The 14,483-nt window shown below is 44.4% G+C and overlaps 1 protein-coding gene across 7 annotated transcripts in view; it reads left to right on the forward strand.

Annotated features, from left to right (window-relative positions):
• Window positions 1-14,483, forward strand: part of LOC109891034 (receptor-type tyrosine-protein phosphatase T) — a 400,507-nt gene that overhangs the window by 160,767 nt on the left and 225,257 nt on the right. For all 7 annotated transcript variants that reach the window (XM_031827335.1, XM_031827341.1, XM_031827357.1 and 4 more), the window contains exon 7: window positions 12,947-13,240. In XM_031827335.1, the coding sequence (XP_031683195.1) occupies window positions 12,947-13,240 (294 nt within the window). The remainder of the gene's footprint in view (window positions 1-12,946; window positions 13,241-14,483) is intronic.

Below are 14,483 nucleotides of genomic sequence, written 5' to 3' on the forward strand. Positions count from 1 at the left end.
CCTCTGTGGGTTCTGTTTGCGAACAGAGCCCTGGGACTAGCTTGCTTAGGGGACTTTTCTCCAGGTTCATCTCTCTATAGGTCATGGCTTTGTTATGAATGTTTTGGGAATCGCTTTCTTTCAGGTGGTTGTTGAATTTAACGTCTCTTTCCTGGATTTTTATCATTAGCGTGTATCGGCCTAATTCTGCTCTGCATGGATCGTTTGGTGTTTTACGTTATACACTGAGGATATTTTTGCAGAATTCTACATGCAGTCTCTCAATTTGGTGTTTGTCCCATTTTGTGAATTCTTGTTTGGGTAAGCAGACCCTATATCTCACAACCATAAAGAGCAATGGGTTCTAGAACTGATTTAATTATTTTTAGCCAGATCCTAATTGATATGTCAAATGTTATGTTCCTTTTAATGGCATAGAAGGCTCTTCTTGCCTCTCATTCACAGCTTTGTGGAAGTTGCCTGTGGCGCTGATGTTTAGGCTGAGGTTTGTATAGTTTTCTGTGTGCTCTAGGGCAACGGTGTCTATATGGAATTTGCATTTGTAGTCCTGGCAACTGGACCTTTTTTGGAACACCATTATTTTTGTCTTATTGAAATTTAATGTCAGGGCCCAGGTCTGGCAGAATCTATGCAAATGATCTAGATGCTGCTGTAGGCCCTCCTTGGTTGGGGACAGAAGCACCAGATCATCAGCAAACATTAGACATTTGACTTCAGTTTTGAGTAGGGTGAGGCCGGGTGCTGCAACCTGTTCTAGTGCCCACGCCAATTTGTTGATATATATGTTGAAGAGGGCGGGGCTTAAGCTGCATCCCTGTCTCACACAATGGCTCTGTGGAAAGAAATTTGTTTTTTGCCCATTTTAACCGCATACTTGTTGTTTGTGTACATGGATTTTATAATGTTGTTCGTTTTTCCCCCAACACCACTTTCCATCAATTTGTATAGCAGACCCTCATTTTTTTATTTCATTTTTTCCCCACCTTTTTTCCACCTTTCAACTTGCCAGGTAGGCAAGTTGAGAACAAGTTCTCATTTACAATTGTGACCTGGCCAAGATAAAGCAAAGCAATGGTGGGTAGTATATGGGGCTTTGGTGACAAAACGGATGGCACTGTGATAGACTGCATCCAATTTGTTGAGTAGGGTATTGGAGGCTATTTTGTAAATAACATCGCCGAAGTCGAGGATTGGTAGGATGGTCGGTTTTACAAGGGTATGTTTGGCAGCATGAGTGAAGGATGCTTTGTTGCGAAATAGGAAGCCAATTCTAGATTTAACTTTGGATTGGAGATGTTTGATGTGGGTCTGGAAGGAAAGTTTACAGTCTAACCAGACACCTAGGTATTTGTAGTTGTCCACGTATTGTAAGTCAGAGCCGTCCAGAGGGGTGATGTTGGACAGGCAGGCAGGTTCAGGCAGCGATCGGTTGAAGAGCATGCATTTAGTTTTACTTGTATTTAAGAGCAATTGAAGGCCACGGAAGGAGAGTTGTATGGCATTGAAGCTTGCCTGGAGGGTTGTTAAAACAGTGTCCAAAGAAGGGCCAGAAGTATACAGAATGGTGTCGTCTGCGTAGAGGTGGATCAGAGACTCGCCAGCAGCAAGAGCATCATTGATGTATACAGAGAAGAGAGTCGGTCCAAGAATTGAACCCTGTGGCACCCCCATAGACTGCCAGATGTCCGGACAGCAGACCCTCCGATTTGACACACTGAACTCTATCAGAGAAGTAGTTGGTGAACCAGGCGAGGCAATCATTTGAGAAACCAAGGCTGTCGAGTCTGCCGATGAGGATGTGGTGATTGACAGAGTCGAAAGCCTTGGCCAGATCAATGAATATGGCTTCCCAGTAATGTTTCTTTTCGATGGTGGTTAAGATATAATTTAGTACCTTGAGCGTGGCTGAGGTGCACCCATGACCAGCTCTGAAACCAGATTGCATAGCAGAGAAGGTATGGTGAGATTCCAAATGGTCGGTAATCTGTTTGTTGACTTGGCTTTCGAAGGCCTTAGAAAGGCAGGGTAGGATAGATATAGGTCTGTAGCAGTTTGGGTCAAGAGTGTCCCCCCCTTTGAAGAGGGGGATGACCGCAGCTGCTTTCCAATCTTTGGGAATCTCAGGCGACAACGAAAGAGGTTGAACAGGCTAGTAATAGGGGTGGCATCAATTTCAACAGATAATTTAAAAAAGAAAGGGTCCAGATTGTCTAGCCCGTCTGATTTGTAGGGGTCCAGATTTTGCAGCTCTTTCAGAAAATCAGCTGACTGGATTTGGGAGAATGAGAAATGGGGAAGGTTTGGACGAGTTGCTGTGGGGGGTGCAGTGCTGTTGACCAGGGTAGGGGTAGCCAGGTGGAAAGCATGGCCAGACTTAGAAAAAGGCTTTTTGAAATTCTCAATTATAGTGGATTTATCAGTGGTGACAGTGTTTTCTATCTTCAGTGCAGTGGGCAGCTGGGAGGAGGTGTTCTTATTCTCCATGGACTTTACAGCGTCCCAGAACTTTTTTGAGTTCGTGTTGCAGGAAGCACATTTCTGCTTGAAAAAGCTAGCCTTGGCCTTTCTAACTGCCTGTGTATAATGGTTTCTAGCTTCCCTGAAAAGCTGCATATCACGGATGCTGTTCGATGCTAATGCAGAACCCCATAGGATGTTTTTGTGTTGGTTAAGGCCAGTCAGGTCTGGGGAGAACCAACGGCTATATCTGTTCCTGGTTCTAAATTTCTTGAATAGGGCATGCTTATTTAAGATGGTTAGGAAGGCATTTAAAAAAATATCAACCAGGCATCCTCTACTGACGGCATGAGATCAATATCCTTCCAGGATACCCCGGCCAGGTTGATTAGAAAGGCCTGCTCGCTGAAGTGTTTCAGGGAGCGTTTGACAGTGATTAGTGGAGGTCGTTTGACCGCTGACCCATTACGGATGCAGGCAATGAGGCAGTGATCGCTGAGATCTTGGTTGAAGACAGCACAGGTGTACTTAGAGGGCAAGTTGGTTATGATGATATCTATGAGGGTGCCCGTGTTTACGGCTTTGGGGAGGTACCTGGTAGGTTCATTGATAATTTGTGTGAGATTGAGGGCATCAAGCTTAGATTGTAGGATGGCTGGGGTGTTAAGCATGTTCCAGTTTAGCTCGCCTAGCAGCACGAGCTCTGAAGATAGATGGGGGGAAATCAGTTCACATATGGTGTCCAGAGCACAGCTGGGGGCAGAGGGTGGTCTATAGAACGCGGCAACGGTGAGAGACTTGTTTTTAGAGATGGATTTTTAAAAGTAGAAGTTCAAACTGTTTGGGTACAGATTTCAGGCGCCGATTTCCGATAATTATTATTTATTTTCGTATACCTTTTATTTAACTAGGCAAGTCAGTTAAGAGCACATTCTTATTTTCAATGACTGCCTAGGAACTGTGGCCTTGTTCAGGGGCAGAACGACAGATTATTATAGAAGCCAAGGTAAATTGCTAGCTAGCATTAAATTTATCTTATAAAAAAGAATCAATCATAATCACTAGTTATAACTACTAATCCAGTTTAGCAGACAGTATTAACCAGGTGAAATTGTGTCATTTCTCTTGCGTTCATTGCACGCAGAGTCAGGGTATATGCAACAGTTTGGGCTGCCTGGCTCATTGCGAACTAATTTGCCACAATTTTACGTAAGTATGACATACATTGAAGGTTGTGCAATGTAACAAGAATATTTAGACTTAGGGATGCCACCCGTTAGATAAAATACCGAACGGTTCCGTATTTCACTGAAATAATAAACGTTTTGTTTTCGAAATGATAGTTTCCGGATTTTATCATATTAATGACCAAAGGCTCGTATTTCTGTGTGTTATTATGTTATAATTAAGTATAATTTGATAGAGCAGTCTGACTGAGCAGCAGCAGGCCTGTAATCATTCATTCAAACAGCACTTTCGTGCATTTTGCCAGCAGCTCTTTGCAAGCACAGCCCTGTTTATGACTTCAAGCCTATCAGCCTAATGGCTGGTGTAACCAATGTGAAATGGCTAGCTAGTTGCTCGCTCTTAGATTCGGAGTAGTTGTTCCCCTTGCGCTGCAAGGGCCACGGCTTTTGTGGAGTGATGGGTAAAGATGCTTAGTGTGGCTGTTGTCGATGTGTTCCTGGTTCGAGCCCAGGTAGGGGCGAGGAGGGGGACGGAAGCTATACTGTTACACCGGCAATACTAAAGTGCCTCTAAGAACATCCAATAGTCAAAGGTATATGAAATACAAATGGTATAGAGAGAAATAGTCCTATAAATACTATATTAACTACAACCTAAAACCTCTTACCTTGGAATATTGAAGTCTCATGTTAAAAGGAACCACCAGCTTTCATATGTTCTCATGTTCTGAGCAAGGAACTTGTTTTTTTTCGGCTTTTTTTGGTCCCCATAATCGGTCGACCTCTACTTCAGAGTGTTTTCTATCCAATACTAATAATAATATGCATATATTTGCATCTGGGACAGAGTAGGAGGCAGTTCAGTCTGGGCACGCTATTCATCCAAAAGTGAAAATGCTTCCCCCTATCCCAAAAAAGGTTAAGTATAGCCAATTGGAATTTGTGGTCTGTATATTTTATCACTTAATTTATATATAACTGGCTCAGAAGTAGGTGACAAACAGTCACACAATCAAATTCCTCCCTTGGTCCATGATATAGCACTCATACCTCCCTTTGAGTCCACCATAGCTTATCTAGTGCAGCCGGATGATCAGTCTTGCCCCTCGGTGTGAGTATATGGGGGCCCCTACAGAGAAGCAGAGGGACACTGGAGGAGGGGCCCGCGGTGGGCATCCACTATAAGAGTGATAGGGGGGGGGGGGGGCTAGGGAAGCAGGAGAGAGAGAGGGAAGGTGTCATGGTATGATGGCGAAATGGGGAGGCCAACGTTATCTCCAAGGAGACAGCCCAGGAAGACAGCATTACCAGAGGATTTGGGGCTGTGCTGCGGTGCGCTGAGGCAGGAAGCAGCCTGTGAAGAGGCTGAGTTACAGAGATGGATTAGAGCCATAATACTTCAGAGGAGATAAGCAGCCAGCCCGAGAGTTAGCACTTCAAACAGTTATTTGCCAGTTTATTTATCTGTTTTTGTGTGTCTTGGTTTGTGTGTGTGTGTGTGTGTGTGTGTGTGTGTGTGTGTGTGTGTGTGGTGGGGTAGGTTGTGTGTGTGTGTGGTGGGGGAGGTTGTGTGTGTGTGTGGTGGGGGAGGTTGTGTGTGTGTGTGGTGGGGGAGGTTGTGTGCGTGTGGTGGGGGAGGTTGTGTGTGTGAGTGTCTTGGTTTGGGGTGTGTGGGTGGTTGTGTGCGTGTGGTGGGGGGTGTGGGAGGTTGTGTGTGTGCACGCTTATTTATTTCCTATAGTCTTTTTCCCCTCCAGCAGTACTGACCAAACAGTAACTACTTCAAAACAGCTGATATACAGTGGTTGCTCCACTAAAAATAATTTGTGGTTTAGTATGGTACCCTGTGTCACCACTTCATTGCTCCAGACCAGCGCAAGGGGAAGTTAGAACACTGGTTATGCTTTTGGGTTCTACTGTGTCTCTAACTGACAATGAATGGGCTACATAAACCTAAATAGAAACTGATAATTGTACACGTCTTCAGTAATACTAAAACTGTTGTTACACTAAGGTTTTTATTATTCTATTTTGTTAGGATTATTTTGCTCTTACTGTAGTACTGTAGGCCACTCCCGACCAGTTATGTTATACAGCGCCTGGGTGGTGCAATGGTTTAAGACACTGCATGCTGTGTTGCTACAGATGCTGGTTCAATCCCTGTGCCGGCCTTGACTTGGAGACCCATGAGATAACTGTAGTTTCTTGGTTTCTCTCCCTCAAAGTGGCTTTATTTACAAATTAGTAACAATGTCTCACCCCATGTTCAAGAATGGCTCATTTTACACTATTTGAAAACAAAATCATCTCCAAAATGTTATTTTTTAAACAAAGCGATTTATTATTATTAATTTAGAATTATATAAAAGCCTGTTTGATATTCTCACAGATATATTATTAACCCTGTTATTAGCAGGACAATATATATTGGTCATATTGGTAATGGCTCCCAGGTGGCGCACAATGGGATTGTCTTGCAGTTCTCCAGCTGTATCTACTGAAACAGTGGTGGGCGCACGAGGTTCAAGGCAGGGGGCACGGGATGGGCCACAAAGCTGCGCACAGAAGACCAACCTAGCCCCTGGGGAAAGGAAGGGGGGGACCGCCACACTGGCAACATTTTAAGGGGTGCGTGTGTGTTATACAGCGACTGGGTGGCTGACGAGGGAAACGTTCCCGCTTTTCTGTTCTTAGTGCCAGTCTGCCCGTTTAATCTAAAACAATGTAACTAATAATGGCATCTTTATGCTTTCGTTAATAAAATTATGATAAAAATAATCTTTCAAAATACTGATGTTTATTTAGTTTTGGATCGATAATGAATTACTGTGGGAATAAATATCACTGAATTACAGAAATATCCTCCAATTTTTGGCAGAGAGTCACAACATTTTCTCGATACACTGTAGGCCTACTGTAGGCGACTCGAGTCTCACTAGTGTTGAGTAATGTGCTGTTAAAAGTGGTGTAGGTCTTATTTTTTTAAAGAACATAATGAAGGTAGAAGCAATAGGATTTGAAGCAATAGCCTACAACTATTTTAGCACGGTTTCGCACTGCTCTGAGACAAGCATGGGGTCTGGTCTTGATAAATGAATGAGATTTTTATTTTCACTGAGCCTCCGTTTGGGTATTGGTTAGACTAGAATTAGAAAATTAGGGTGTAGAAATGTTATGCTCTTAGTGTAACCTTTATTTAACTTGGCAAGTCAGTTAAGAACAAATTCTTATTTACAAGGACAGCCTACTCCTTCCTCCCCATCAGGGAATTGAACCCCGGTTTTCTGTGTGGCCGCACAACACAGGGATTCTTTAGCTAAATAGCCCAGTACTGTAGCCTACTCCCGACCTTCACGTTGTTAATCAAATTAATTAAGCAACATTTCTTAAAATCAGTCCCTTATACTATGCTCTTACATTTTCTAGTACAGCCACTATTGAAGGCTATCAAATGCTTCTCAAAGATGCCCTTCTGGTTGTCAAACTAGCATTAATGGTACCAGTGGTTCACACTTAAATAACGTGCCATAGAATTCTGCGGCGTCATGCAAGCTGCAACTTTTAATGGACGATATTTGAATAACATCTGCTATATTTTCACCCCTATTTATTTTACTTAACTAGGCAAGTCAGTTAAGAACAAACTCTTATTTTCAATGACAGCCTAGGACCAGGGGGTTAACTGCCTTGTTTTGGGGCAGAATGACAGAATCCCCTTGTCAGCTCAGGGATTCAAACTTGCAACCTTTTGGTTACTTTCCCAACGCTCTAACCACTAGGCTACCCTGCTGCCCCTATGCCAAGAGGGAGTACGTCTCACTTCTTTTTCTTCTGGGATCAGAGAGTGACTGTATGTGGATGTGTCATAAAATGAACAGAGATGTGTTTGGAGTGTGTCTGTGTTTGTCTGCGCACGCGTGTGTGTTTTTGGAGTTGGCATTGCAGGCCCAGGTGTCCACAGCGCTGTGTTTCCTTTGAGCCATGGGGATCGAGGTTTCATTACCATGGCTCCTGTGGGGGAGACATCTCCCCCTGGGATATGTCTTTCATTGGCTCTCTACCTGGGCCTCACTCCTGTTGCGTGCAAGTAAATGCATTCTCACTCACTCACTCACACTCTCTCACTCACTGACTATATCATTGTATATCCTCACTCAGATATATTTTCCACCCTGGCCTTTGTGTTGCCTTGCCTTTTGATTAAAGCATTCTTTGTGGGCATGCACTGGAAAGTAACATCACAGGCACAGGCAACAAAGGTAGAGAATACATTAGCCGAGGGGAGCTATATATACAATACAATGTGGTCCCCCAAATACATATCCAATCACCCTAGAATGGAGATAAGACTCCATGTGTCTTCCACATAGGTCAAATTGTGGCACTACTGATATAAAATGTATAAATAAAATGTTTTTAATACATTCAAGGCAATGCTAGGAAAAGATGGGCCTCGAGGTATACTATGATACCAGTGCAAAACATGCAGATACTAGAGAGATATACGAAAGATATTACGATTCCTAATGGCTTGTTGTTGAACTACCTTAAATGACTCCTGCTCAGATCCTCAAGATGTTATCACCTCTCAATAAAGGTGGAGGGAGCCGGTCTCTGAAAAAAATCATTAAATAAATTGATTTAATCAGCAGAAGTCTCCGAGGGCCCACTCCTGGGTGGCGTGGCGTTCCCTTCAGTGCACTGCACATGAAAGCATTTGGGGCTATCGGTGTGCCTCTGCTGAATTCAGGGAGCTGAGAAATAGGTTTGTGCTGATAATGATGCTGGGACCTAGGAGGCTGGTAGTTTGGGCTAATGACGTTTCAGCGCGCATCTCCTCACTTTTCTCCATCACTCCCTCCCTCTCTCCCTCTCTCTTTTTTGCAAGTGCAAGGTAAAAACAGATTTAGGTAATGGATGTCTCACAGCTACAAATTCCCATTTTCCCTTATACTTTTTCCTCCCCATTTCCAGCTATCTTCCCTCCTGTGCCCACCAGGGCCTGATCTGATACCGTGTGATTGTCCCCCGATTTAAAAACTCCCCATGGAGTGCCAGGTGATAAAGACTAGGGGAAATTACAGGGCCCTGGTCTCGCCCTGCATGCGCCAAAGCATGCACTGATAGCCACGGCGTGGCTAGCTCACACTACAAAACTATCAACACCAGGAAATGGCTGTGAATTTAGCAGAGTGCCTACGATAAGGGCATTTGGCCTGATAGCATGCAACACCTGACTTGTTGCTTTGATAGACTACAACAGTCACACGGCCGTTTCGTCTCTCTGTCTCCCTCCCACTCTCCACATGTTTTGTTATTTCAAAGGGGAAACACTGCTTTCAAGTATTCCTCTTACTCTATGTCCTGAGGATTTTCCTTCTTAGGAATAAAAAGCCTCCTTGAGTTCAGATGGTATCTTTTGTCATCTGCATCTTTTCTTTCTTTGGCTCCCTGAGATTGGTGAAGTTGTTGTAAATCCAGGTCATGCCTCTGTGCCCTACACATTCTTGTGGCTGTTGTTACAGGACATATCACATGGAGATGCAGAGATACAGTTAGGTCCTGGAGGCACAGTAACACGGGTAATGTTTGGGGTAAAGTGAGCATGCAGAATACCATTACACCTTCCAGACTTCAGACAATGGGCCCCAATATTCTAATTTAAGATTTTTGATCAAATTACTTTCTCTACTCATATTATTTCAACTCTCACTCACCTTATACAACTCTGATATGCCCAAAACAACCTACAAAATGAATAAAAAGGCCAGGTACAAGACGTTGTCTTGACTCTGTCCTTAGGGTCATTGTCCATTGTCCGAAGGTGAACCTTCGCCCCAGTCTGAAGCCCTGAGTGCTCTGGAGGAGGTTTTCATCAAGGATCTCTCTGTACTTTGCTCCATTCTTCTTTCCCTCGATCTTGACTAGTCTCCCAGTCCCTGCAGCTGAAAAACATCCCCACAGCATGATGCTGCTGCCACTAACATGCTTCACTACAGGGATGATTTCATGTTTCCTCCAGATGTGATGCTTGGCATTCAGGCCAAAGAATTCAATCTTCGTTCCATCAGACCAGAGAATCTTGTTTCTCATGATCTGAGAGTCCTTTAGTTGCCTTTTGGCAAACTCCAAGATGGCTGTCGTGCGTTTTACTGAGCAGTGGCTTCCATCTGGCCACTCTACCATAAAGGCCTCATTCGTGGAGTGCTGCAGAGATTGTTATCCTTCTGGAAGGTTCTCCCATCTGTAGCTCTGTAGTTCTGTCAGACTCACTATCGGGTTCTTGGCCACCTCCCTGACCAAGGCCCTTCTCCCCCAATTGCTCAGTTTGGCAAGGCAGCCAACTCTAGGAAGAGTCTTGGTGGTTCCAAACTTCTACTTAAGAATGATGGAGGCCACTGTTTTCTTGGGGACCTTCAATGCTGCAGAAATATTTTGATACCCTTCCCCAGATCTGTGCCTCGACACGATCCTGTCTCGGAGCTCTACGGACAATTCCTTCAACCTCTTGGCTTGGTTTTTGCTCTGACATGCACTCTCAATTTTGGGACCTTATATAGACAGGTGTGTGCCTTTCCAAATCATGTCCAATCAATTGAATTTACCACATGTGGACTCCAATCAAGCTGTAGAAACATCTCAAGGATGATCAATGGTAACAGGATGTACCTGAGCTCAATTTTGAGTCTCATAGCAAAGGGTCTGAATACCTTACGTAACTGTATTTCTGTTTTTATTTTTAATAAATGCGCAAAAATGTCTATAAACCTGGGTTTGCTTTATTATTATGGGGTATTGTGTTCTGATTGGTGATATGTTTGATGTGTTTCATCCATTTTAGAATAGCTGTACCATAACAACATTTTGAAAAAGGGAGTGGGTCTGAATACTTTCTGAATGCACTGTACATGAATAAAATCATAGAGGAAAACGCGAAATAAGTCTGGGACTTATTTCCATTTTGGCAGCCAGCATCTGCTTTAGGGTCCACTGCTGGTGCTGATGATGGTGGTGGTAATGGTAGTCCCAGGCCTCCTGTGTGAATGACTCGGAGGGACGGCAGCTGTCGAGAATAGGGGCAATTATTCACTCATCGCCTTGCAGTACAAGGCCCAGAGACCGCCGCCACTGATTAGTAATCAGATGGAAGGAGGAAGCGTGTCGAACAGAGAGGGTGTGTGTGTTGGATAGAGATTGTGTGTGTGTGTGTGTGTTGGTTTCTCTGTGTGTGATGGAGTGAGTAAGTTTATGGATGTGATTTTTGTTAGTAAGATTGTGTGTGCTCTCACAGACCCCTCCATGGGATCATTGCTCCCAGGTTGTGTGTCTCAGGGTGGTAGATGGTTCTTTCCTCTTTGCATGAGTGGATGAGAGAGTGAGACGGAGGGGGGGTGAGTGATTGAGTGCTCTCAGCTTTCCTCCTGTGGAGATACATGAGGCAAGCTTCTAAATATGAATGCATTTAAAACACAGCGAGGGGGAAAAAGGGCAAAGCCAGGCATTTGATTTGAGCTTTTGTTATGTTTTTTTATTTGTTCACTGACACTTAAAGCCTGGGTTACTTCGACTTTGGCTAAATTATACTATATCAATAGGATTTCCATGTTTCTAAGTGGGATTTTTTTGCCTTTTACTCATGTACCTATCCGTCTACTTTTATTTCAACAGATACGTTCTCATGCACAATCAAAATAAAGCATAGCATAATATTTGCTTTTACCTGCCTGTAAAAGTTGCCTCACCTGTTCCATGTTCACTCTCCCATGCGTAATGATGGCTTACCTGGATGGCACATTTTCCTCTGAAATCACTCAGTCTCGAACGTATGTGCTTCTCTGTTGGGCCATGCCGCGGCGGTGTTCAAATATCCCCAGCCATTGAGAAGTGGCGTTGAGAAGACTGCTGATAGGTTGTGCTGACACGGGTCTATGCTCGTACCAAATTATATGAAGTATTGCACGTTTATTAATGGAACAGGGGGGAAAGCAATGCTTTAATAATCATTCTGCACCTTCTGGAGACACCACTTCCCTGAGATGAAGAGGAGCCTGATGATAGATGAAGCATTTACTCTCAAGAATGCAAACACAATGCATATTGTAATGTGCCTCCGACAAAGTTTGAGAGACGCTGCTCTTAAAACCAGACTTTGCTTTAGAGTGTGGACCATTTATTCTTCCATAACTCACTGGCAAACATTAACAAAATGGTCGTGATCCATTACAACAGCAGATTTAAACCGCAGGATGATAGCATTATTGTTAGGACGTTTGAACGCTTTCTGTCACCCTACGCAAGAGGGGGGTATTAACATTCGTTTATCATTATAATGAGGGCCCAGAGGGTCACATAGTCAGGGAAAAACTCCTAACCCAAGTTCTGAACGGTGTCTACATTAGGACAGCCTTAGGCAACACTGAGGGTGTCCTTATATGGACACTGTACATTTCAAATCAAGTATTACCTAATTCATCTTTAGTCATAGAGTAAACTCTCCCTGAGTATCACCTCAAGACAGCTGTAGCTTCTTCAGTCTCCGGCTCCAGTTTACACTCTCTCCAACCACAGAGGAGCTAAATGTGGCCTGGTAATCTGGCTTAGTTGATTACATGGGAACACACACTGAGCAACACCCTCTAATAGGGGACTGGGTCCGCCACTGCTACGCATGGCTGGGTACCTTCATGGGCGGTCTCCCATGCTTAGATGAGGATTATTACCCACTCCTCTGCTTTACTCCTCTCTCTCTCCTTCTCTGTTTCCCTCTCTGTTTATCTATCTCTCTTTCACTGTCTTTCTCTCTCCTTTCTTTTTCCTCCCTGTCGAGAGGAAGGAAAGAGAGATACAGAACCGGTCAATGCACTGGAAGCCCATGCCGTCTCCTGTGGATAGTGTCACAGGGCATCAGGGCTGCGCTGGTTGAGTGGAGAGCAGGGTAGGACGCAGAAAAGGATATAGGAAAGGGTGAGGCACTTAACCTCATTGGATGTGATGCTTCCGCAGGCAATCAGTTTAGTTGGGTTACGATTTAGCTCTGGCAGAAGGGTGGGTCCCACTCAAGTCTGCTTGGTTTTAATTTAATTTTGTGAAAAAGTGTTTGATATTAACGAGTTTAAATGTTCCATGGCATTCCTTCATAACTGAACAAATAATGCTGCCAATTCATTCATCCTATCCCAAAGGTTTCCAAACTTTTCCCGCACACAATCCAGTGAACTTAACCATGTAACCACATCAGTTTGGAAATCACTGACCTAGGCCTATATTCTAATGTCCATGGTCTTCTCTCTCTGCCCCCTCAGCTCCCCCCACACCTATAGCCCCTCCGGAGCTCCTGGCGGTGGGTGCTACCTACCTGTGGCTCAAGCCCAACGCCAACTCTATCATTGGGGATGGCCCCATCATCCTGAAGGAGGTGGAGTACCGCACCACTACAGGCAACTGGGCCGAGACCCACATTGTGGACGCCCCCACCTACAAGCTTTGGCATTTGGACCCCGACGTGGAGTACGAGATCAAGGTTCTGCTGACCCGGCCCGGCGAGGGGGGAACAGGACCTCCAGGACCTCCGCTCATCACCCGGACCAAGTGTGCTGGTGAGTGGAACAATGCGGTTTCTGTGTCTATACTGTGTATCTGTTGTTCTATTGTGTTGATGTGCCCATTTCGATCCCCATTAGCTGACGCCTTAGTGACTGCTACCTTTAGTCTTCCTGGGTTCCTTCGAACTAGCGAAGAATGAAGAGCTATACTCCTAGTTCAAGGATAGTGTGTGGGCTTTTACTGCTAATCTTTCAATGCTGTACATTGGGTTCATTTTTTTGACCCTTTGATGATGGCACCTACTGTACATTCCCATTGTCTATGTGTAGGCTATCGAATCCATCAAGTGCCACCACAAAATGCGGAAAACGAGAACCAAATGGATTTCCCGGGCAACCGTCAATGAGTTCACTGTGTATCACCTGCTTCCATAAGGCCCGCCATCTTCTTTCACCCAGTCGGCTTCAGAAGGTCACACTTCCTGATTCCCCCAGTCTCTCCGTTTGCATCCCAAATGGCACCCTATTCCCTATATAGTGCACTCATTTTGACCAGGGACCTTAAGGGTCTAGTTAAAAGTAGTGCACTGTGTATGGCAGGGCTCTCCAAAGCCGTCCTGTAGGTTTTAACTCCAACCCTAATCTAGCCTACCGATTATAATAATTAGCTGGTTGATAAGCTGAATCAGGTTAGTTTCAACTGGGGTTGGAGTGTAAACCTACAGCAGGGTATCTCTCCAGGAACAGGGTTGGAGAGCCCTGATATAGGGAATAGGGTGCCATTTGGGAAGCTGCCTCACTCTATGCCAGTACTTCTCCTTATTCACTGAAGACATCACTCAGGATGAGACGATAAAACCTACACGTTACCAGAGGGTGAAAAAAAACGAGTGTCTCTCTAATTAATACTCCTTGGGAGCTCAAGCTCAAATCAAAGATAATGATAATTGAGATGTTAAAAATGTGCAGGAAGAAGAGGCTTCTCTGGGAAAGGGGGGTGGGGGGGGTTTATATGGGAGCAATTTTCCATAATAATTATTAGCCCAGTGGGTAGCGTAGGGAGCATATGGAAGAAAGACACACTTCATTTGATAAAGTGACAGCTAATCAGATCAACCCCGTGTGTGTGTATGAGAGAGACTGTGTGTGTGTCTTGCTGTTTCTGTGTGTACTGTATGTATCAGAGAGACTGTGTGTGTGTGCAAGTGTGTGAATTTGTGTGACTGTATTTGTGTGTGCAGCTGTGTCTGTATGTGACTTTTAATGTGTGTGTATCAAGGGTTGGAAGCGGTTCAGG

The sequence above is a fragment of the Oncorhynchus kisutch genome, linkage group LG1, assembly GCF_002021735.2.
Source record: "Oncorhynchus kisutch isolate 150728-3 linkage group LG1, Okis_V2, whole genome shotgun sequence".
NCBI lineage: Eukaryota > Metazoa > Chordata > Actinopteri > Salmoniformes > Salmonidae > Oncorhynchus > Oncorhynchus kisutch.